Source organism: Microtus ochrogaster, chromosome 8, assembly GCF_000317375.1.
Source record: "Microtus ochrogaster isolate Prairie Vole_2 chromosome 8, MicOch1.0, whole genome shotgun sequence".
NCBI lineage: Eukaryota > Metazoa > Chordata > Mammalia > Rodentia > Cricetidae > Microtus > Microtus ochrogaster.
Genome location: NC_022015.1, coordinates 46,420,865 through 46,442,966, shown reverse-complemented (window position 1 = coordinate 46,442,966; position 22,102 = coordinate 46,420,865). Strand labels below are relative to the sequence as shown.

The 22,102-nt window shown below is 42.5% G+C and overlaps 1 protein-coding gene across 1 annotated transcript in view; it reads right to left on the bottom strand.

Annotated features, from left to right (window-relative positions):
* LOC101982105 (guanine nucleotide-binding protein G(q) subunit alpha) overlaps window positions 1-22,102 on the bottom strand; it is a 141,709-nt gene that overhangs the window by 5,994 nt on the left and 113,613 nt on the right. Inside the window, exon 6 of the mRNA XM_026781326.1 lies at window positions 475-628. Within this exon, the coding sequence (XP_026637127.1) occupies window positions 475-628 (154 nt within the window). The remainder of the gene's footprint in view (window positions 1-474; window positions 629-22,102) is intronic.

Below are 22,102 nucleotides of genomic sequence, written 5' to 3'. Positions count from 1 at the left end.
CCGTCTCTAAGTTCTTGGTCATGGTTACAACAGAAAGTAACCAATACAGCATATGGACTTCAGAGGTGAGCTCCCTACAAGAGAGGCAGGGAAAGGTAACAAAATAAAAGGGAGGGAAACTGGAAATTACAGTGGCTAATAGGAAAAACTACTGAATTATTTATTCTCTGAGATGGTTATTTTCAAACAACTAAGAACTTGTTGCTTCCCCCAAACTTTTAAACATTAGGGATAAAATGTTTTATGTCATTACAAGTCAAGGGACAATAACTTGTGCTTTAGCATGCTTGCCACCATGGAAGCTGTGGTTTCAGGCACTGCACCATGCTGCTTCAAGCCCCTATAGGCTCCATGGCTCTGGGCATGGTACCATGCTGTCTCTAGCTCCCATAGGCTCATGGCTCTGGGCACTTCACTAGTGTTAACAGTAAAAGTCTTTCTCAGCTGTGGGGCTGGCATAGGGTGCCCACTTACCATCATATTCTGGGAAGTAGTCGACTAGGTGGGAATACATAATTTTCTCCTCTAGAAGATCTTTCTTGTTTAAGAACAGAATAACAGAGGAGTTCTGGAACCAGGGATACGTGATAATTGTTCTAAAGAGTGCTTTGCTCTCCTCCATTCGGTTCTGGGGAAAAAGAAAATCAGAAAAACAAGCAGTGAATTACTGATGATACAACTGGTCAACTGGCTCATTTCTTAAGTCAACCCATCTTCTGTGTGCTTCTGATTTTTAAAGCCTAAGTTGGACTGGTCAGGATTTATATGCAAATGATGCATGGCACCTACTGGCTGTTTTCATTATGCCAACTCTCAGGTCAGCAGGCAGAAGAGAATAGTAAGAAAAATATCTGCTGAAGTAACTTCTTAGGTTTAAAAATAAAGTGATCAGGACCCAGATGACAAGGCTGTATCTGACCAATTGTAATAAATTTCCACCCAAAATATTCATTCATAACCAAATACTTAAGATATAAGTTCAACACAAATGCAGCCTTCACTTTAGTATTTTCTAAACTCAATTTATTGAGAGATTCACTGTTTTAAGCATTCACAGTTACTTGGTTGCCCCTAAGCATATCCAGAGCACCACTACAATGATGTACATGCGCATATACACACTCCTGAGTCAGCAATACCTGGACTACCACTGCTCTTTGGTGCACTCTTTCTCCATGTTTCATTATAAGCACATCTGCACAACTATGTATAAAACAAGGTAACAACCCAAAGATAAAAATCTAGCTTTTGTTTGTTTTACAGATACAGTATCACTGTACAGCCTGGAACTATGTTTGCTGTACCAGCCTTGAACTCACAGAGACCTACTTCCCTAGTGTTAAGTTTAAAGGTGTGCATCACACTGCCTGACCAAAAATACATTATTTCTTCCTCAGCACTTGTAAGTGTGCTTACCCAGCGTGACACTTTCAAGCTAGTTTGGAGATAGAAACCCTAATAGTTTCTCAAGAAATTAAGCCAGCGTATTTGCACATGAAGATGCCAATGGAGAGTCAAGTCACCTCTTATACTCATCAGCAAAACCACACAGAACCCATAGCTTCTTTCTCAACCAGCTGCTACTCTTACATTGTGTGTGTGTGTGTGTGTGTGTGTGTGTGTTTGTGTGTGCATGCATGCATGAGCACATGTGCAGAGGTCAGAGAACTGCTCTCTCTTTACACTGTGTGGTGGAAAGGTTTAGTGACAAGCACCCTTTATTCTCTAAGCCATCTCATCTGTCCCCATAAATAATTTAAATGATTAATTTGTTTAGTTTTTTTTCATTTCTTTTTTTCCACTATTTATCCTACTATCAAGTAGCTGTACTTTGTCTAGAACTTAAGCAGACCAGATTGGCCTCAAAGTCACAAAGCTCTACTTTCCTGGTGCTGGGATTAAAGGAATGTACCACCACACCCAGCCAAATTAAGCAATTTTAGAAAAACACCGATGAAGCATTACTTCATGACCAAAGCAAGTGTTTATTTCACTGCACACATTTCTCTTTCACATAAATAGCCCAACATATTTTATTGTCTACATGACTTTTACTTGTTAACACGGCCAGCAGCAAATCTTTCCATCCATCCATCCATCCATCCATCCATCCATCCATCCATCCATCCATCCATCCATCCATCTCTATATCTACCTCTATCTCTATCTATCTATCTATCTATCTATCTATCTATCTATCTATCTATCTATCTATCTATCTATCTATCTATCTATCTATCTATCTATCTGAGGCAGATTTGCTGTGAAGTACAGGTTGGCCTACAATTTAGGATCAGAAGCTTCAGCTTCCTGAGTGCTGGGATTGTAAGCATGTGCCAATGTGCCTGGTTCAAATTTTTAATACCTGGAGTTTATATTCTCTGAGATGTAAGGACTTTACTGAAGAAGTTTTCAAGACTGAAGAAAAGTGGCCCCAAGAACTGAAAGGACAGAGAAGAGATTCTCCAGTGGGTGGAGGTGGAAGCAGTGCCCTCTGGGTAGAAGTTCTAACAAGCTAGCCTGAATCCTTTTTTTTGTAATATTTTTTATGGTTTTATTATTTAACTTCATTTTATGTGCATTGGTGTGAAGGTGTCATATCCCCTGCAACTGGATCTTCAGACAGTTGTGAGCTGCCATGTGGGTGCTGGGAATTGAACCTGGATCCTCTGGAAGAGTAGTCAGTACTCTTAACCATTGAGTCATCTCTCCAGCCCCTAGCCTGAGGCTTTTAAAGGAGTGCTGTCTAAAGGTGGGGAGAGCCCTTTATGATAGGGTATGGTTAAGCTTATTTGTTAGAGTCACCTCTGTCCTTCCAGTTCTCCAGAAGGGGCTCCTGGGCTCCTAGGGAACAGCCTGTACTGGGTCTTTTGGCTCTGCGTTCCTTCAAGGCAAGAAGCTAAACCCTGGGCTGACATAGGGAGCACGAGGTGCCTCCAGTTTCTGTGATCAAATTCAAGTGTGAGCTGAGCCCCCAGGTTCCAGTGGGATTTGTGGACAGTCCCATAGCAAGCCTCCAGGAGGGCTGCCAGGACAAGTTCTCCTGAGCCCAGCACTGGGTCCCAGAGATGACCTGCTTAGCTCTACTGCTCTTGCCGAGCCTGCTCAAGAACTCCTTCTGCTGAAGCTCCGGGGGGAGTGGGTACCATTTATGATTGATTTGGTCTTGAATACTGGGAGGATGCCCCTTGGCAACAGAGGAAGGAGCACTAGCCAGCTCATCTTTACAAAAAGAGCTAAGTGCAGTGCCTTTGATTTTCACAGCCTCTCTCAAATGGCGGTACAGGTGCACAGCATGAGGAATAATGGACTCTACGCAGGAACCCAACCTTGGAGTGAACAGCATGTCCCAGGAGGCACATAGTTTTTGCTTTTCATAGTTTGCAAGGGCAGGAAGGCTCAAGGGGCAAAAGAAAAAAGCAATGTATGAGATGTATATGACCAATGATGAAAATACTGAGTTGTTCATTCTGAAGACAAAGCAGCCTGTGGGGTGGCATGATCTCACAGACCTCTTCTCTTAGGGTTTTAGTAAAAATGTCCACGAGGATTAAAGAGGATAAAGTACAGGTTTCATTATACAGTGCTCTGCATTAACTGTATAACCTAGCCTCCACCTAGCCCCAAGGAGCCTTTCTACTGCTTTTCACTCAACTGCAACTTCTGAACCTAGCTAGCCATGTAGCTTTGAAAGCTGGAATGAGACAGAAGAGAAGGAAGGCACCTGCTAGGGTGGAGTCTGCCTTGCCTTTCTTCCTTTTGGTGTCACAGAGAAAGGCCATGTGCTCAACCCCACATATCTAGACTCTATGAAGCCACCACATAGACATGGAAAAGGAGGGTTTTCCCAGTCCACACTGTAGTACTCCTAGCCCTGGCCCTGATAGAGGCTGTAACTGCAGCAGGATAGTGTGGCCAGAAATCTCATGCCCATGGCTGTCAGACAGAGCCCTGCCCAGAGTCACAAGGAGAGCCCTCTCACCGTCTCTCTTTGCACTGCTTTGTAAGGCAATCTCTTAACACATGACTGCCCAATGCTAGTCACTCGCTAGTCCACCAGTCCTAGGCTGGCATTGCCAGCTTGACAGTTTGATGCACATACCTATCCATCTGAGTCCCTCCACAAGTGCCCTCCTCCATAAAAACAGATCCTGTGTCAGTGCCGGCAAACAAGCGTGACTGCACTTTCTTGACCCAACTTCAAGTCCTTCGGGCCCAGGTCAAGTGGCCTTCCCCACACCATCCTTCTCTGGGCTTCGTAGCCTAACTTCCTCTCCCACCCGGCACTGCTGCGCTTGTGAACAGCCCATGCCTGGAACTGCTGATGACAGCTATACCACTGCAGGCAGCATGGATCACATGGAAGATGAGGTCCCATAGAAGCGAAGGTGTGATAGGAGTGAGTCCAGAAGGGTCAAGAGCCAAGGTGGCTCGGTGCTGATGCTTGACAGAACAGGAGACTGCAAAGAGCGCAAGAGAAGTGAGGGGGATGCAAACTCCGAAATATGAAGAGGCTGTGCTCCCTTCAGGGCTTCTGAGTTCAGGAACTTGTGCATTAAATAAGAAAATCCTCCTCTGTTTTGGGTACCGGAGACATTTCCTCCTTATATGCATTGTGTACTGAGGGCAAGGACAGTGCAAACATGGTAGCTTCTTTGAAGAACATGCAGTTCTCTAAGGATCCAAAAGTAGCCACTGTGATTGCAGCCTGCCTGCTTCCAACACTGGAGTGCTGTGGGACCACTTAGGTGCAGTGCACCAAAAAGCCTTCCTTTTGGCTTGGGTACAAACATCCTTCTCTGGAAAAGGCCAGGGCATGTTCACAGGACCCTAGACCTTAGAAGCTGGAGTCTGGTCCAAGTTTGCATAAATAGTTACTGAAGGGCCTAACATGATGATAGCTAATGTTTGCCCACTTTATGGCTGTGCTGCTCACAAAGGCTGGGTTTTCCTATTCCTCTTCAACAAGTTGGTGCTTCTCTCTGTCCAATCAACTTTAAACTAAAGGTTGAACAACTCTTTCAACAGCCTTTTTTTCATCGTAATGTTCTGTTCACTAATACACCAATGTTCTTTTTCACAGAATTGTTTTCTTAAAATATTTATTTATTTATTATTTATACAATATTCTGTCTGTCTGTATGCCTACAGGCCAGAAGAGGGCACCAGACCCCATTACCAATGGTTGTGAGACATCATGTGGTTGCTGGGAATTGAACTCAGGTCCTTTGGAAGAGCAGGCAATGCTCTTAACCTCTGAGCCGTCTCTCCAGCCCCTCACAGAATTGTTTTTATATATTTGGTTGTGAGCCTAGCCTTTAACGGGTGAACCATCTTTCCAGCCCTGGAGCTGTTTTTAAACAAAACAACACACACCCTCAACAAACAAATAAAAAATAACAAGTTGACAAAAAGATCCTTAACTCTTTTCCCTGATACAAAGCTGTAGGGAGAGAACAGTCCTGAGCAAATGTGAGCTGACATGGGGATGGCCATGTCAGGGACCCCAGTGCCTCATCTCTATGGCGGTGGCAAAGCATTCACCAGGTGATGCTCAGAGGGATGGCAAAGCTCTCCTTGGGTCTGAGTGAGAATACTGACAGTGTGTGGAGAAAATGTCCATCATGATTTTCTCCTGGATGCTTGCGGCCCCAAGACTGCTACTATGAAGATTAGCTAACCCAGCCCCCTTGTTCAGCTGCAATAACCCCACCACCCTGTTAACTGTGTGTCATAAACAGCTTCTGGGATCAGATCACCAGATTCCGGGATCCCAGTTTTTCTGTGTCCGTGGTTTGTCTTTTCTTCATTCTCTAGCTGCTCCAGTCAGGTCAAGACTGTGGCATTAGTCACTTGACTGCCTCCCTGATATTTTGCCCATTTTAGTAGCTTGATAAATCACATTGAATTATATAGTTCACATAAATGCTAGAATAGTGCTTGTAAGTACAAAACTGGATAATGAAGATGAAGAAACAGACATGAAGAATGTCAGATCCCCTCATTCCTGAGGGCTGACAGTCACCTGTGAGTTATTTATAGCTGAGGTCTACTGCTGGAGGAGGACAGAGTCCCGAGAAACCTAAATGAAGTTTTCTAGGCTACAGCGATGCCCTGCACTATCTGGAAATTCTGGGGTAAGTGGTTATCTGGAAATCCTGGGGTAAGTAGTCCACAGTGTCACCTCCTGATGCCAGAAGCAGTGAATGTGATTCTGTTTCCCACACTTTGCATTACAAAAGAACATCAGGGACTTATAAACGAACAAGGTCAGACAGCCAGAGCATGCCTGCATTTGGGACCATGTACAGATGACTATAAGTCTAGAGAATGAAAGATTTCACTAGCTCCTTTTGAGCCAGATGTTTAAACAAATGGCCTCACCAAGAGGTTCTGACATATTGGAGCACACTCAACTGCTAAGAACCACAATGTCACCCAGGTCTCTTACCACTTTGCCCAGGCAGAGAAAAGATGCTTCTGAAATTCTCTATATGTTGAAGTGGATATCTCCTAAAATCTCAGGAAATGTTTAAATTCCAACTCAGACAAAACCAAGAAGACAACAGACACATCAGTGAAGAAGTTAGGACAAGAAATAATTAGTTCCTTAGCCACCCCCAATATTCTGCTACCCAAATCAAACAAGAGGGGTAGGAAGGACAGGCCACCAAACCCAGCTGGACACATATTGTTTCTTCAATGATTTCCCTAGTCTTTGCAAATCTCTGCAAGCAAGTATTTCAGATCCAATTAGGTGTGCCCTCCAGGGTTGAAGACGGTGCCACAAGTTTTCATAGTATGATGGCTTTGTATACTCGTCAGCACATTCTGCCGGCCAGGATGTGTAGAGAGGCAAAGGGACACAAGACATTTGCCTATTACCTCACTGTCAAAGGTTTAGGCAGAGATGAGGTTACAGATGGGGCCCTGTGAAGTGAGGTAACTGGCAGAGAAAAGTAGGTGCAGGAGGGCGAGAGGAATGGCTTGGGAGGGATAGAGGCCACACAGAAACAAAGGAGAGCAGGACACAAAGGAAGAAAATGGAAAAAAATTGACTTTCTATGGTGTATACGTGCAGTCCTGGAACTCAGAGATGACTTCCTTTACAATTTTCGGGCATTCTAGTTCAGTCACATGATCAAACAGTTTCCTTTCAAAGTCTATTTTATAACACATTGGTCTTTCAATTTAGCAATCATATACCCTGCCTTTTTTAAAGCATACATGTCAGTGAGCTAACACCTATCTTTGTTTTTTTCTTCGATACAGGGCTTCTCTGTTTTAAGAGTCCTGGAACTTGCTTTGTAGACCAGGATAGTCTTGAACTCACAGAGATCCACCTGTCTCAGCTTCCCAAGTGCTGTGACTGAAGGCGTGTGTCACCACAGCTGGGCAGTAATGTCTACACAAAGTTCCTCTTTTTGTCCTAATACTCTTTACTGCAGTGGCTTCAGATCTTTAACATCCCATGTATGCATGGTATGACTTTTCAATTCACTGACTTTCCCTCCTAACCTCCTGTTCATCCTGCTTTCCATCAGTACCTGCTCTGTGTCATCACCTTAGACAGTTTTGTTGGAAAATTCCTTCCTTTCTATCAGTTATAACTGTGTTTCATAACCTCAACAACTGTCCCCCACTACCTTTACAATACTTTTCTGTCAGGCTTCAACATTAAATCCTGTGTGCTGTCTCACCAGTGTACCTTCTCCCCTCCACTGCATATCCATGAGCCTGTATTCTCTGACTAGCACTGGGTGCTTCTTTCAGTCTACGTCCAATGACAACCAGTGTGTTCCATATTTCAAGCGTCTGAGCTGATAGCTACAGATTCTGTTTCCAGGGTCACGAATGTGAAAGTCATACATTTCACACCACGAAGATGAAGACGGATCTCCAGAGTTAGTCAGAACAATGTCTTAGTCATCATTCCAAACTATCAGAAATTCTTTGGGTCTTCCTCCATTCATATAAAAGACACTTCAGTAACCACCATGTGTCTAAGGATGCTGCACCGAAAGTCATCAAAGAACCAAAGGAACAACTGTGGACCTGTGCAGTGTGGTCATTCAAGAGGTAGATTCTAATCATGGAGCACAGTGGACCCATTAGTACTGATTGTGACAAGAAACCAGAAAGATTTGGCGGGAAAGTAGCTACTGCCATTTAATCCTAGAGAATCTGCCTGAAGTCCCAACCTCTTTGCTAGATTTAGCTAGAATGAGATGGAAATGAACTCAAAACAAACAACAAGGAAGAAAACACAGGCTCTTGGAGAGCTCAGTGATTCTTCTTTTCCTTGAGCATGAGGGAGACAAAATGAGTTCTCCATGCTTCTTGCAGCAGGATACCAAGTTAGTGTGCCATCTTCTGCTGTAGCCTACCCCATGGAATGGTGTGAATGACAAGCAGAGGGATGGCAGAGCGGTAGATTTAAACCAACGTCGATGACTATTGACTAAAACAGCACATCTTCCACCTCTCGATTAGGACTAGCCAACGGTCTTCTGCAGAGACCAACTAGCTCATATGCCACAGCGTGTGTGGACATGTGCACGTTACTGCTGCCTCTAGGAGGACTTCCATCCATCCCTTCCAAATCCTCTCCCAAAAGTACAGTGGGCGAATGAGGTCACAGTGGACGACATGCACAGTGAGAAAGCAACAGCTCACTGTGCATTTCTGAATCTCTCTGAGCAACAGCCAGGTTTATGGCTCTAGCAGACTGGCTCACCCGCAGTGCTCTCTTTTTGTGAACTGACTGCTGAGTTCTGTAGTTTTTGCTCTTTTTGTGTTCTGTTTGCATTCTTACTATGCTGGAGTCAGCTTAAGTGTTCTTATTCGTTTGTCATTTTGCACATTAGGCATTATTTAGAGAAGGCTTAAAGTAAGATAGAAGCACCTTGTCTCGGCACTGCTAGGCCTCTCTAACTAGAAGGCAGTCCCACTTTATTGCAAAACTTTCTGTTTTTCAGTAGGCTACCCTCGAAGCCAGCTCAGTTTCCTTTTGTAGCTAGCTTGGGTATGTAGCCACAGCAGACTGTGAAAGACTTCGGGCTGTTACCCCTGCACAGGTGCTGCTGGCAAGGAGCAAAGCATGCCCGAGCACCAGCTTCCTGATTCTGTGGGTGATGAGCAGTACACTGGCCAAACTGTTTGAAACTTTGGGTAAGCGGAGATAGAAACAGGCTTCAAGATATGTGGACAAAGGATTATAGAGAACAGACTTGAGCCAGAAACTCTGGGTACCCTGAAAAGGACATCGACCACCAACAACATAAATATCAGGACTTTGAGCTGAACCTCGGACATTTTTTACATTCCTGGTTTACTGTCCTGGGACAGTCTAAGTTGGGGAAAACAAAGGTGAAATAGCTGGAAGAAATTTTTGCCCTAAAATGATTTTACAGATACGTCACTGTGGTTCAGAAACAGAGCTGGCTTGTTCTTTGGCTAACAGGCTGGGTAATATCAGTGCGATGAAAATTTGACCTGTATTGTGCCCAAAGAGATAAATCTTATCTCTGTGCACATGTGCATTCCTGAGTGTGCATGTGTGTCCATGTGGAGTCAGAGGACAACCCTGGGGGACTGGTCCTTGCTTGGAGTGTTTGCCTATCTTTATCTTCCTAGGAGTGCTAGGATTACAAGCAGGAGCTGCATATCTGGCTTTATGTAGGTTCTGGCATTTGAACTTCTCCACATGCTGGTGCAGCGAGGTTTTGTCTACTGAGCAGCCTCTGAGCTGCTCATGTGGGCAGCACTGTGCCTGGCTCGTCCATCATTGTTTGCTCACTGAAGTTCTTTTCATTCACTCTGGCTCTCTTGTCCTTTCTTCTTGCCCTCTGTAGACTGAAGGCAGACTATAATTTCCACAGAGGAGCAGACAATAAGTAAAAAATGATAAATAAAAAATAAGAAATGAGAGTAAGTTTGGCTCTGAAAGACAGGGGGTGCATGCAGATAAATAGATCAAATAAGAATATCAAGAAGAAAGGAGGTATAAATCCATTGGCTTAAAATGTTTTTCTAAAAGAATACATAATATATGCTGAATAAAAGTCTTTTAAATGAGTTTGGCATGTTATAATCCTAAGGCTGTATTTCTGCACAGTAATGACGTGATATGACAGGATCTATACAGTTACAGAGGGGGCTAGATTTGTCCTGTGGCGGGGGCCATAGGGCCACTAACCCTTGCCATATGCACAACAAGGATTTCTGTTTTAAAGGTTTATTTACTTTCATTTTTTATATGTGGCTGTTTGGCCTGTGCACTGCATACATACAATGCCTGGGGAGACAGAAGACAGTGTTAGACCCTCTGGAACTGGAGTGACAGACTGCTGTAAACTGCTGTGCAAGTGCTGGGAACTGAACCTGTGTCCTCGACCAGAGCAACCCGTGCTCTGAACTGTGAAGCCAGCTCTCCAGTCTGAATGAAGAGAAATGAAATTTCCACACTAATTTCCTAGGTGAAGAGACTGATAAAAGAACAAGTTAAAAAAAAGTATCTAATAGCCCATAAAAATGGCTCAGTGGGTAACGAGTATGCTACTAAGCCTATGTGCCCTTGGGACCCATATGACGGAAGGAGAAAAGGGACTCCTACAAGTTGTCCTCTGACCTTTAGATACTTGATGTGATCCACACAAACACACTAAACAAAACAATGTGAAAAGAGAGAAACATGTTTAGCAGGAAAGTACTTTGAATCACTGGTAACATTAATCTGTGGATTATTTAAGAATTCATACTTAGGATTTATAATGTATAACAAAGCACACGCAGACAGAAAACAGCTAAAATAAAGCCCTCCTTATACATGTCATAAAATCTTTGAGCCTTAACTTCATTGTCTTCGAGTTTATATCTTTCCATAGAGTTTCTAATTTTCTTTTTCTTTGAAGGAAAAATAGCACCTATTTTCTTTAAGAGTTTAAAACCCTTTGTTTAATTTTTAATCTTAGGGCACTGTATTTATTCAGGTGTTGCACATATGTAAGACACACATTACTGGAAACAGTCCTTGTATAAAGATGAGGACATACTTTTCATGCTGCCTGAGTTGCTTTAAAAAGGTTATACATGGGCTGTGGAGACGACGCAATGAGGAGAGTACTTGCCACGCATATGTGAAGACCAAAGTTCAGAGTCCCAGAACTGAAGTGAAGCTGGGCATGGTCGTATGTATTTGGAATTTCAGTGTGCCCGCCATTCCTGTACACATATACCATATATTACATATAGACACATGCACACACACGCACAAAGCAACTCTACAACCTTCACAGTTGATGAGAAACTAGTAATAATGTGTGGATTCACTCTGCCCCATTCAACTTCCCTATTTTTCTGTGCCACTTGCCAACAGAATGAAGGGGCCAAGGGAAACAACATGACAACTCAAGCCACTTAGCCTTGGCACCCATGGAATAGCGTGCTGGTGGTATCCGGGGTCAACTGTGACTGGAGGCCTGCACCCCACTGACGGGCAGGGTCCTGTGACTTCCTGTCCTTATTGTGTCAGTGTTGTGATTTTGATAGTGCAAAGTCTCAGCATCATCAATCACCATATTAGCTGCCTATTTGAAAAGTCGGTCTCTTATTTCACTTACACATGGAGTCTTGGACTAAAACAGTATTACCTGAAACCTCTACAAGTGTTCCGCTACAAATTTTGAGAAGCAGTGCACATTATTTTTCTTTAAACTCCAAGATAATATTACACTACAGTAATTCATACAAAAAGCAGGGAATGTATCACAAACTTTATGAGAAACCCTTAGACCAAAAATCAAGTATGGCTACAAAAAGTTAAAAACTTGTTACAAAGTGTTAATTTTTAAAATTTAAATATTTTTCTCCAGAGTTGCTCTTTTACTTTTTATCATGAGAAAAATTTACTGAACTTTTCAAGATTTTAAATAAAATATTTTTTCTAAAACGTGCAAAATGATCTTATTATTAAATTGGGCAGTGAGACAAAAATCAAAAGAAAATAACAAAACCCAAAACAAATCTAGAATATTAAGGCTTTACTTGGCACAAAGACCTGTGCTCTGGATGATCCAATGGAGGGCAAATCTTTGTGAAGCTAAGAGTCAAGAGCTAAGAGATCTGAGATACTGCATTGCAAACAAGGACCCAGAGATTCAGCCAACAGAAATAGAAAAAGTTCACAAAACAAGTTCCTCTAACCCTGGAAAGAAGGGCATAGGGAGAGAATAGAATGGAGGACCAGGTAATATGAAGAAAAACTTGAAAGAAAACATGAGTATACAAGTAAATCCCAGTGTTTTGCCTGAGAAATACTTGAGCAAAAGATCAGAAAGGGGCTGGGGCACAGCTAACTCAGCAGTATCTTGTGCAAGGCCCTGGCTACAATCAATATCACAACACACACACAGACACAACCGTGCGTGCACCCTTGACACCAAAAAAAAAAAAATACATAATATCTGATTATATTAAGTGCTGCTACAGGGAGCCAGTATATAAATGATTTATAGTCACTAAAGAGCCTCTGAGATTTAAAATCTCTGGGGTTAGGGCTGGGGAATTGGTTCAGCATTTGAGAGCACTTGCTGTTTTTGCAGAGGTCTGTAAGCTTGATTCCCATAATTCATGTGTGGCAATTCATACTGCCTGTAATCATAGCTCCAGGGGATTCAACACCCTCTTCTGGCCTCTTTGGTACCAGCACTCTGTTGCAGGGAGAGGCTGCTTGTACGTCCCGGCCGCCTGACTAGCTTAGCCCCAAAATAAGCACACAGAAATTGTTAAATCACTGCTTAACCCATTAGTTCTGGTCGCTTATTGGCTAACTCTCACATCTTGATTTAACCCATTTCTACTAATCTGCATATCGCCACGAGTTCGTGGTCTACCAGGAAAGATTCGGCATGTCTGTCTCTGGTGGCTCCATGATGTCTCTTCTGACTCTACTTTCTTCCTCCAAAAATTCAGTTCTGTCTTCTCTGCCTACCTAAGTTCTGCCCTAACAGGTCCAAAGCAGATTCTTTATTCACTAACCAATGAAGGCAACACACAAACAGAAGGACCTCCTTACACCAGCACTCCCACCTGCCATGGATGAAGTAACTGTTAAGTTTCCATACAATATAAAGGGGGGAGGGTTGTATATCTGAACTTACAAGCACAAATGTGAAACTATAGTATTTCTATAATAGAGCTAAATGATAAAGAAAAAGGTACAGAGAAAATGCCAAAGACATATTAAAAGAGAATGCCTTATAATTAAATCTTTATGCTGAAGTTGTCCTTGAAAACTGGAGTGTGTGTGCATTTGTGTGTGTGTGTGTGTGTGTGTGTGTGTGTGCGCGCGCGCGCGCGCATGTGTGCAGGTGCACTGTGTGTAGCCAGGGCCTTACACAAGCTATCACTGAGCTAGCTGCCCCACAGCCCCTCTCTGACTTTTTGCCCAAGTATTTCTCAGGTGTATGTGCATTTGGGGGAGTGGCAGTGGTGGGAGAAGGTCTGTGCCACAAAGGATCATCCTCTAAGTGGCAGAATTACCAGGTTATATAACATAAAACCCTCCACAGAAAACAAAGCAATATAACAAGCAGAACTGTGGGTCCCGAAAGGGAACACTGGCCAACAGCACAATAATACTTCCATAATGTTTCAGATATGAAAATGCTATCACCAACCAAAATATCCATCCTGCTTGGGGGCAGAATACGGATGACATTTCAATACTTGCAAATGTCCTTTGGACTTTTACTCAAAAAACTTCAGGAGGATATGACAGACCAAAACAAAAACATTAAATAAAAGGGGAAGACAATATAGGGTCTGAGAATTAGGAACTCAACACAGGAAAGGGATCAGATGACTTTTAGGATGTCAGTGAAGTGAGGGCTCAGGATGATAGTTAGCAGGGCAGGACCTTAGCTTTGAAATTACATGGCTTCAAAGTTAGTGTTACTTTCCTCTCCTCAGTCACGGTGGCAATTATCAGCCCATAAGGAATTAAGAAAATGTTATCATTCAAAATGTAGGGAATTATTGACAGAGCCTCAGTTCCATAAAAATGAAAAAGCCTTCCTTAAACAGCTCAGAGTAATGGCAAAGCCTTCCTCTGGTCCAAGGGGAATGTTGACAGTGTGCAGAAAGTGACCACCATAGCTTTCTTCCCCAGATGTCCAGATGTTTAAGGTCTGAAGAGTATCCTGCCCCCGCCGCACCCCACCTACTCATCCCTAGATTAGCTAAACCTGCCTCCTTGTTCAGCTGTACAGAATAACTCTGCCTTTTTGTTCACCTGTATTAATAAACACGCTGAGCTTCTGGGGACTGTGGCTTCACAGCCAAGAGCTCAGATCACCCGACTCTAGAATTTCCGCGTGCCTGTTTGTCTTTATTTCATTCCCTTGCTGCTGTGCAAGAGCAAGGCACAAAATCTGCAATGCTAGTGGAATGCTCCAAGCTTAGACCACCTGGGGTAGGGAGAGATGCTTACAAGAATCTGGCTGTTAGCCTGGCAAGTCTTTTCTGTCTCTGTTCCAGTTTCCTGATTGAGACTCCCATCCCACTTCCTCATAAGATGAAAGAGTATCTGGTGACAGACATTTTTTTTTTAAATGGAATACGTCAGTACTCACCTTTTCACTTAAACCTGCACCTAACTGTAACTGAAGTAGCATTTTTTTCTAAAGCTGTCATTTCAAGGGATCTACAATCTACATCCCAGGCAATGAAAGTCAATGGCTTAGGCTTTCCTAAAATGACCCTGGATGTGTCAATAGATTCACCACTGTGCTGGGAAATGGGGGTAGCAATTGTAATGTTCACTCCTCCAGTTAGCTTTTAAGGGAGAGATGGATGCTTTGGAGCCTTATTCCTAAAGTATACACTACAGTAAATGCAAGGCATAAACTGCTTCCAATTAAAACATCCACAGAGTGACAGGAGTGGGCCAGTGAAGCACAGGGCTTTTCACCCCAGGGATCCCTGGTGCAAACTCCCTTTCTGAGTAATGGAGCACTTTGGAGGTAAACAGGTTTTAAACATGTAGGAGATCCTATCAGTCTCTTCTTTCATTGTTTAGGATCTCCCAGGAAGGTATGAAGATCTGGGGATGCTTGAAACTATATAAAATGGTACAGTAGTTTTCATCCAACTTGTATATTTACAATTTTAAATAACTCCTAGAGCAACTGTATCAGTTACTACAATATAAATGCTATGTGAATAGTCACTGAAAGAAGAGCAATAACAGGCCTGTATGTGAAGACCCCTTTTTATTACTGAGTATTTTCCATCTGTGCTTGGTGAATGTAGGTAAAGAACCTTGGTTATGGAATGCTGAAGGTACTTAGATAAAAGTTATAATGAATGTTAATATTCTTCTCTTGTCACTGGGACAGGTCTTCCAGATCAAAAGCTGTTGGGCTAACTGTACTGCACACAAAGTAAACATATATACACTGACGTTTCTCTAAAACAGTGTTTTCCAAATTACTGGTCACACTAAAAAATTATCTACATAGCAGCCCAGACTGACAGAGACATACCAGCACACAGATGAAAGTAGTTTTACAAAAATAATACTTGGCTGCGCAATAATATGTCACACACTCTATTCTACCCAATTTCATTCTGTTCCCCACAGATATGGAATGCAGTCTTCTGCACTTTAAGACTTACTTAGCAAGACCCATTGAACTGACTTTATGCCAGGCATGGTGGTGTGTAACTTTAATCCCTGTACTTAGAAGGCTGAAGCTTAACTGTGCATTCAAGTTCAATTTAGGCTATGAAGCAAGCACACATCACAAAACCAAAGTTTATTCCAACACTCTGGGTTCAATTCCTAGCAGAACAAGAACAATACAAATAAATCTGGCAATTCTTTCTCTTCGATCCATTTTAAAAGAGTCCCAAGAACTTCAATTATACTGACTCTTGTATTTGTTTTAAGATTATCTGAAATATGGACTGGACAACCAACCTTTTAAAATATAAAAATCAACAAACCAAACTAACTTGCCAATGCAGGTTTACTTAATTGGCAAATGGAAGAGCCCTAATAAGAAGAAGTCAAGTGTAAAGAGGGTTCTGTGATTATAATACAACTCCCAGTGCCAGTAGTCATCTTTATAATCATTTTTAGATAAAGAAACTGTTGAGTCAAGGTCCATTCTAAAAGGGCATACAAAAACTGACCCCATCACCCTTATGCTCCCTGAAAATGTCTGTTATTTCTTTTATTGTCTTTATCTTTACCTTTCTTGATGCCTTCCTAGTCATCAAACTGGAAAGACAATTCATCCCTGCTCTGCAATCACGACTGTGACCGCCCATCAACCTCCTTGCAGTTTCGAGGAGTCCAAGTTAGTTCTCTAGTTTATGTCTCCCAACACCCAAACATCAGCCTTGTGGTGGAGTGAATGCACATTCTCAGAAGGTTGAAGCGGACATAACCACGGTTGAAAGGCGGAGGTGGAGGTGGTGTGGCTCACCTGCAGTGACTCAGCAGTGGCCTGAGTCAGAGGCCTTGCTAGTTCTTCTTGTTTAGCGCATTCCTTTAATGGTTTTAAGAGCAACTCCCATGTATGACAATGGAGTCCTGCTTAGTGATCAAAGGTGACTGAAGGAGCCAGTGGTATCTTAAAGTCTTAGCCAGCACAGGGTCAGTGATAGCCTACTTTCCCCAAACTTCTGCTAATTTAATTCTGGAAGATGTCCCCAGCTCTCTCTGTGGTTTGGCCCATGATATATATGCTAGTTTCACATTTTCTCTGTCAATAATGCCAACAGAGTAGAAATTCCCTAGGCAGGTGTAGTGGCTTGAATGGAATGGTGCTGTAGGTGCATATATTTGAATATTTGGTCCCCAGTTGATGGACCTGCTTGGGGAGGATTAAGAGGTAGCTTTGATGGGGGAGCTGTGTCACTGGGGGTGGGCTATGAGGTTTTAAAATTCAACAACATTCTCAGTGTCTCCCTATCACATGCTTGTGGGTCAGATGTGAGTGCTCAGATTCTGTTCTAGTTGACATGTCTGCAGCTTGCTGCCACACCTCCCTGCTGTAATAGCTTTTAACTTTCTCAACTGTGAGCCATATAAATCCTTCCTTCTATAAGTTGTCTTGTTTGATCACAGCACCAGAAAAGGAATGACATTCTGTTATACTGATAGATCAGTGTTCAGTCATCAACTGCAGTAAATGGGAACAAATACAATGACCCACAAATGACAATGTACAGAGAGTGGGGGATCTTGCAACACTCAGTCCTAAATGGGATGCTGTCTTCAAAGCTCTCCCCCAGGGACCAGGGGACTGTGTGGAGGAGGAGGTAGAGAGATTGTAAGAGCAAGAGGAGATGGAGGACACCAAGGAAACAGGCCTTCTAAACACAGCAGGACCAATGCACATACGAACTCACAGGGATGGTGGCAGCATGCACTGGGCTTGCACGGCTTAACAACTTTGAGATGGGGAAGTGGATACAAGCCCACTTTAACTCAGAAATTACCTCTAAATGATAACCACTGGCAAAGGAAAAATTAGTTTTCTCTGATGGGTCTCCAAACTACACTTTCAGGTCAGGCTCCATGCCCAGTAGTAGTAGACAACCAACACAAAATGAATATGTATATAAAAGCTTACAGGTCTTTTGCATGGTTTTGGTGTTTTTTTTAAATGGGATTTCTGTGTACACGAGTGAGCATCCCTCTGTATCTATGTGTTTTATATGATTTTTCTCTTTGTTTTGTATTATTCTAGTTTGCTTTTATATTATTATTACATTGATACCTGTTTGTCTTTTAATGAGACAGGAAGGTATGGAATTAGAAGATGAGGAAGATCTGGGAGAAGATGTGGGAGGGGAAACCGGTTTCAGAGTATACTATATGAAAAAAAAATTTTTTTTATAAAAAACTTAGATGGGTTGTGTGGCTTTTCTACTTGAAGATGTGAGGCCTCAAGTAATCTTGTATTAAAACTCAACACATGTCTGACATGTAACTAGTAAAATGAACAAGTAGATCCCCATGTAGGCAACATACATACAGTCTTTAAAGATAGCTGAGTTTGTTTCGGGAAATGGAGTTAAAAAAAAAAAAAGAGCTGAACAAGTGGTTAGCTGGGCTAGGCAAACATTTATAATGGGGCGGAGGGCATTTGGAGATGGTTGAGCTGAGGCAGACCACAAAGCTATGCTGCCCCCCAGTGGACACAAGCAGTAGACCCTGTATGAGATAACGGCTTTTACTTCTGGGTAATAAATAAGACCTTTTTTTTACTTCCTGTAATTTAAAGTTGATGGCTGTTGCCAAGACAACTAGACAGTGTAGCAAGAAACAGAAGCTTCAAAAGAAACCTTCCAACCAACCAACAAAAACAACAACAAAAACTCACCTAAGTAAAGTTCTACTTACTCTATCAGAAACTGTGCCCTGCCAGAGGAAATGTACAAAATAAAGAAGGAACTAGTGTAGCGAAAAATGCTGGCTGCAGATGTGTTGAGGTTGTGAGATACACTCACCTGCTAAAGAGAGCGTGGATGCCTTCCTTGAAACCACATGACCAAACAACTTTCTCTAAGTCTCAGAATACACAAAGAAGGAAGGCAGACCTCACTAAAAGTTTAAATCCAATTCCCTGCATCACTTGTAAGCCTATCAGTCTGACAGGTTTTTCTATGTGGAGCTGACTGTCAAGCATCTTACAAACCAGATTTTGGTAGAGAGGTCTCTGGTTGAGAGTACAGCTAAGACTCGTGATAAAATGACAAAAGCATTCAAATTCAAAGCTCTGAAGAGCCGCAGATGAGTCTGTTTCAGGGTCTCTAAACAGCTCATTCTTACAAGGGCAGGAAGTACAGACACTCAGTAAATATTTGCTAAATAAATGCAACTGCCAGATTGGGAGGGTTTGCCTATTGATTTGAAAAGGGATTTCCGCTCCTGGCTGGAAGGCTCACTGTGTCTAGATCGAATCTGTTCACAGCAAACCCAAGTGCAGCCATCAGAGGCAAAAGCAGATCTCGCTCCCAAACTCACAAGAATTTTTGGGAAAGCCAAGATTAGAACACAATTTCTCCCTTACTCCAAGACTTTTTTTGCTTCCAGGTTGCGTTAGACCTACTGTCTCTTGTTAGGCTTTGTAGTCCTAAAGAACTTGTACAAACTCACTGAATTTTGCCTTTAAATTAAAAGTGATTTTTAAATCTTGGCAAATTTCTCTATTTTCATTCTTCTAGGGGAAGATTTATCTGCTTTTACTGAGGATTCTTACAAATAAACGAGTGGTTGCTACCACCGGATCTTGAAGTCACACTGTTCAGGTATATGCTTATTTTTCTACGTAGCCAGGGTCACTGCCCTCTCTTCCCCCAACATATACATACATGCATTGAGAAACACACTACACACACGTACACATTTATACGCTGTATAATGTCAGTGTCAGAAGGCACCACAGACAACCCTTAAATATCAATGTACCCGAATGATTAGAAAGTTCATCAGATAGTGGAGTACTTCACAATGTTAAACTACTTTGCAGACTTACTGGATGAGCTACAATTCCCTAATGTGAAGCAGAAAAAAAAAAAAAAATCAAAAAACTCCTGTCCTAATTTTACCTTTAAAACCAGTCTTGTAAGTTATTGGGATTTTTATGTCAGAGTGGAGTGAAATTTATCTCTTGAAAGTAAAATCTTGTGCTTTTCCTGAGGCAAATGGATGGAGAACTGTGAGCGGCCAAACAGGCGTTTGGGAGAGCATGCGAGCAGCTTGCTGCTGGTAATCCCTGTCCCTGCAGGGAGCAGCCTGGGCGCTGGCTGTTTCCAACAGCGACCTTACTGCCCAGGGCACTGGCTGAGTGTCTCTTTGAGAGAACCAGGAGCTTCTCAGGGATGGGAATGGTGTCTTATCCACTGAAGTTTGATAGACAAAACTGCAGCCAACAGCTCCTGGGATGGTCCTGCCATAGCTCTTGACAAAATAAAAGATGCTTCACACAAATGAGCTCATCCAACATTCAAACTGCTCTCAACTTTTAACCATGGTTTTCTTTTAATGATCCCAATAAAAAAGAGCAAAAAGGCACTGCCGAGCTGCTCCCATGCTCCTTCATAATCATGCTGCCAGCCATGCATACAGTAACAGGATTTTGATGGCAGACACAGTGAGGTCTTGGGTGTGACTAGTTGAGTGCTGGGGCAATAGAGAACTTTACAGGAAAGGCATGGAAAACACATGGTATGGCTGTAGACTTATGAAAAGCTAAAATTACAGAAAGTAGCCTGAGCAGAATTCTCAGCAACCTCTATGGAAGGCTATTCAGTAAATACATGAATCCTTCAGTGTATAATATAGCAGTCAGTTCCTAAAATCCTGTATGCTTGTAGAAGTTCCTTGGATGTCTGAATCCTCACACTGCACAACCCTTTAGATACCTCTCCCTCACAGACATTGTGTGATTCCTAATTTGAATATGTGAAATCTGAAATTATTCAAATGATTCAAAATCTGAAACAATGAGTACTGACATAATTGAAAAATTTCACAAATGACCACATGTGAAACACATTACAATCAAAACTCACCAGAAATGTTGCATAAAATTGACTTTATGCTAAGTAAACACACAATAAATAAAATTCATGATTAGACTGGATCTTATTGCCAGGTATCTTATGTATAAGCAAAAATTATAAAATCCTTAAAAACAAATAACAGCAAACCCCAAGAGCCAGGAAGTAGCCCAGTGGCAGAGCATTTGCCTGGCAGGTACAAGCTCTGGGCTGGATCTTACAATCATCTAGTTCCAGGGGATCCAACACCCTCTTCCAAACTCTGAGAGCACTGCACACACACGTAAAATAAATCTAAGAAAGAATTAAAAATAAGACCCAATCAGGTAAGCCTAAAAATCTTGAAATGTAAGACCAATAGCCCCAGCACTTTGGACAAGGGGCAATTAACCTGCACATATGCAGCAAGGCTAATATGTTACCTATAAACTTGACACAGTGAGACATTAAAAAGAACAATAGTATAATGGAATAATCGTGGCAACCATCTAAATAAAACACGAGTTGCTCATTTATGAAAATTTTATTTATTATTTTTGCACTACAGATAACAGCAAATAACTCAAACCAGAGAGAGAAAATCATGGCTAAAGGTAGCACTATAATGGATCCAGCCAGATTTCACCAGGAACACTCTGACCATTCTTCTGATCAGTTGGTAGGTTTTTTGTTTTTTTTTTTTGTTTTTTTTTTCTAAACCAATGGAGGGTAAGACGCATGGAGCCAGGGTCTAGGGAATGGGTAGCAGGGCTCAGGGAAGTGCTGCTGAGCCCCAGGGCTTCCTTAAGAGGAGCTAGTCCCCAGCTCTTTAAGGAACTGCGCTTTGGGGTTCAAGGTCACAGCTGCTGAGCTTTTCTTTCCTAAGAAAGAACTTCTCTAAAGAAAATTTTGCTAAGGAAGGGAAGGGGATGATGCTCTCACCCCCTTCCACAGGCTGAACTTCAAGGTTCCCATCTGTGAAGTGGGACAAGGAAGTGATCCTTTCTGGTCCTGTGACTCATCTGTATTCTCCTTCCTAAGAGGCCTGATCCATAAGCTTCCACTCCCTCCAGCTGGCCTCACTGTGCCCTCTCACAGCTGTTCCACAGCTTGCCTTTCTCTGAGAGCAGCTTGCTAACTGCTTGGGCTTCTTCACATCCAAGCTGAAGCCTAAGATGTAAAGGCTGAGCTCATGCCTGCAAACTCAGGTGAGTCAATTAGATTTGGGGAAAACCAAGACTTGCCCTAAAACTGGTCCTGTTGAGCCGGAACCTAAGAATCAGGACTCTAAGCACTACAGCAATCACACTGGAAGCATGTCACCCTCTCTTTCCACAAACACAAGACACAAGGCTTTAACTTTGATTTGTTTTTTTCTACTCTACGCTAAACATTTAAAATCTCAAGCTCAGGTTTTCTCCCTTGCTATCATTAATGTCTGCGGCTGGAATGGCCACTCCTCTTACCACAGACCATATCATGTGGCAGAGCTAGTAGTCCACAAGAAGCTGACTGGACTCATGCATGCTCCTCCCTTTTCAAT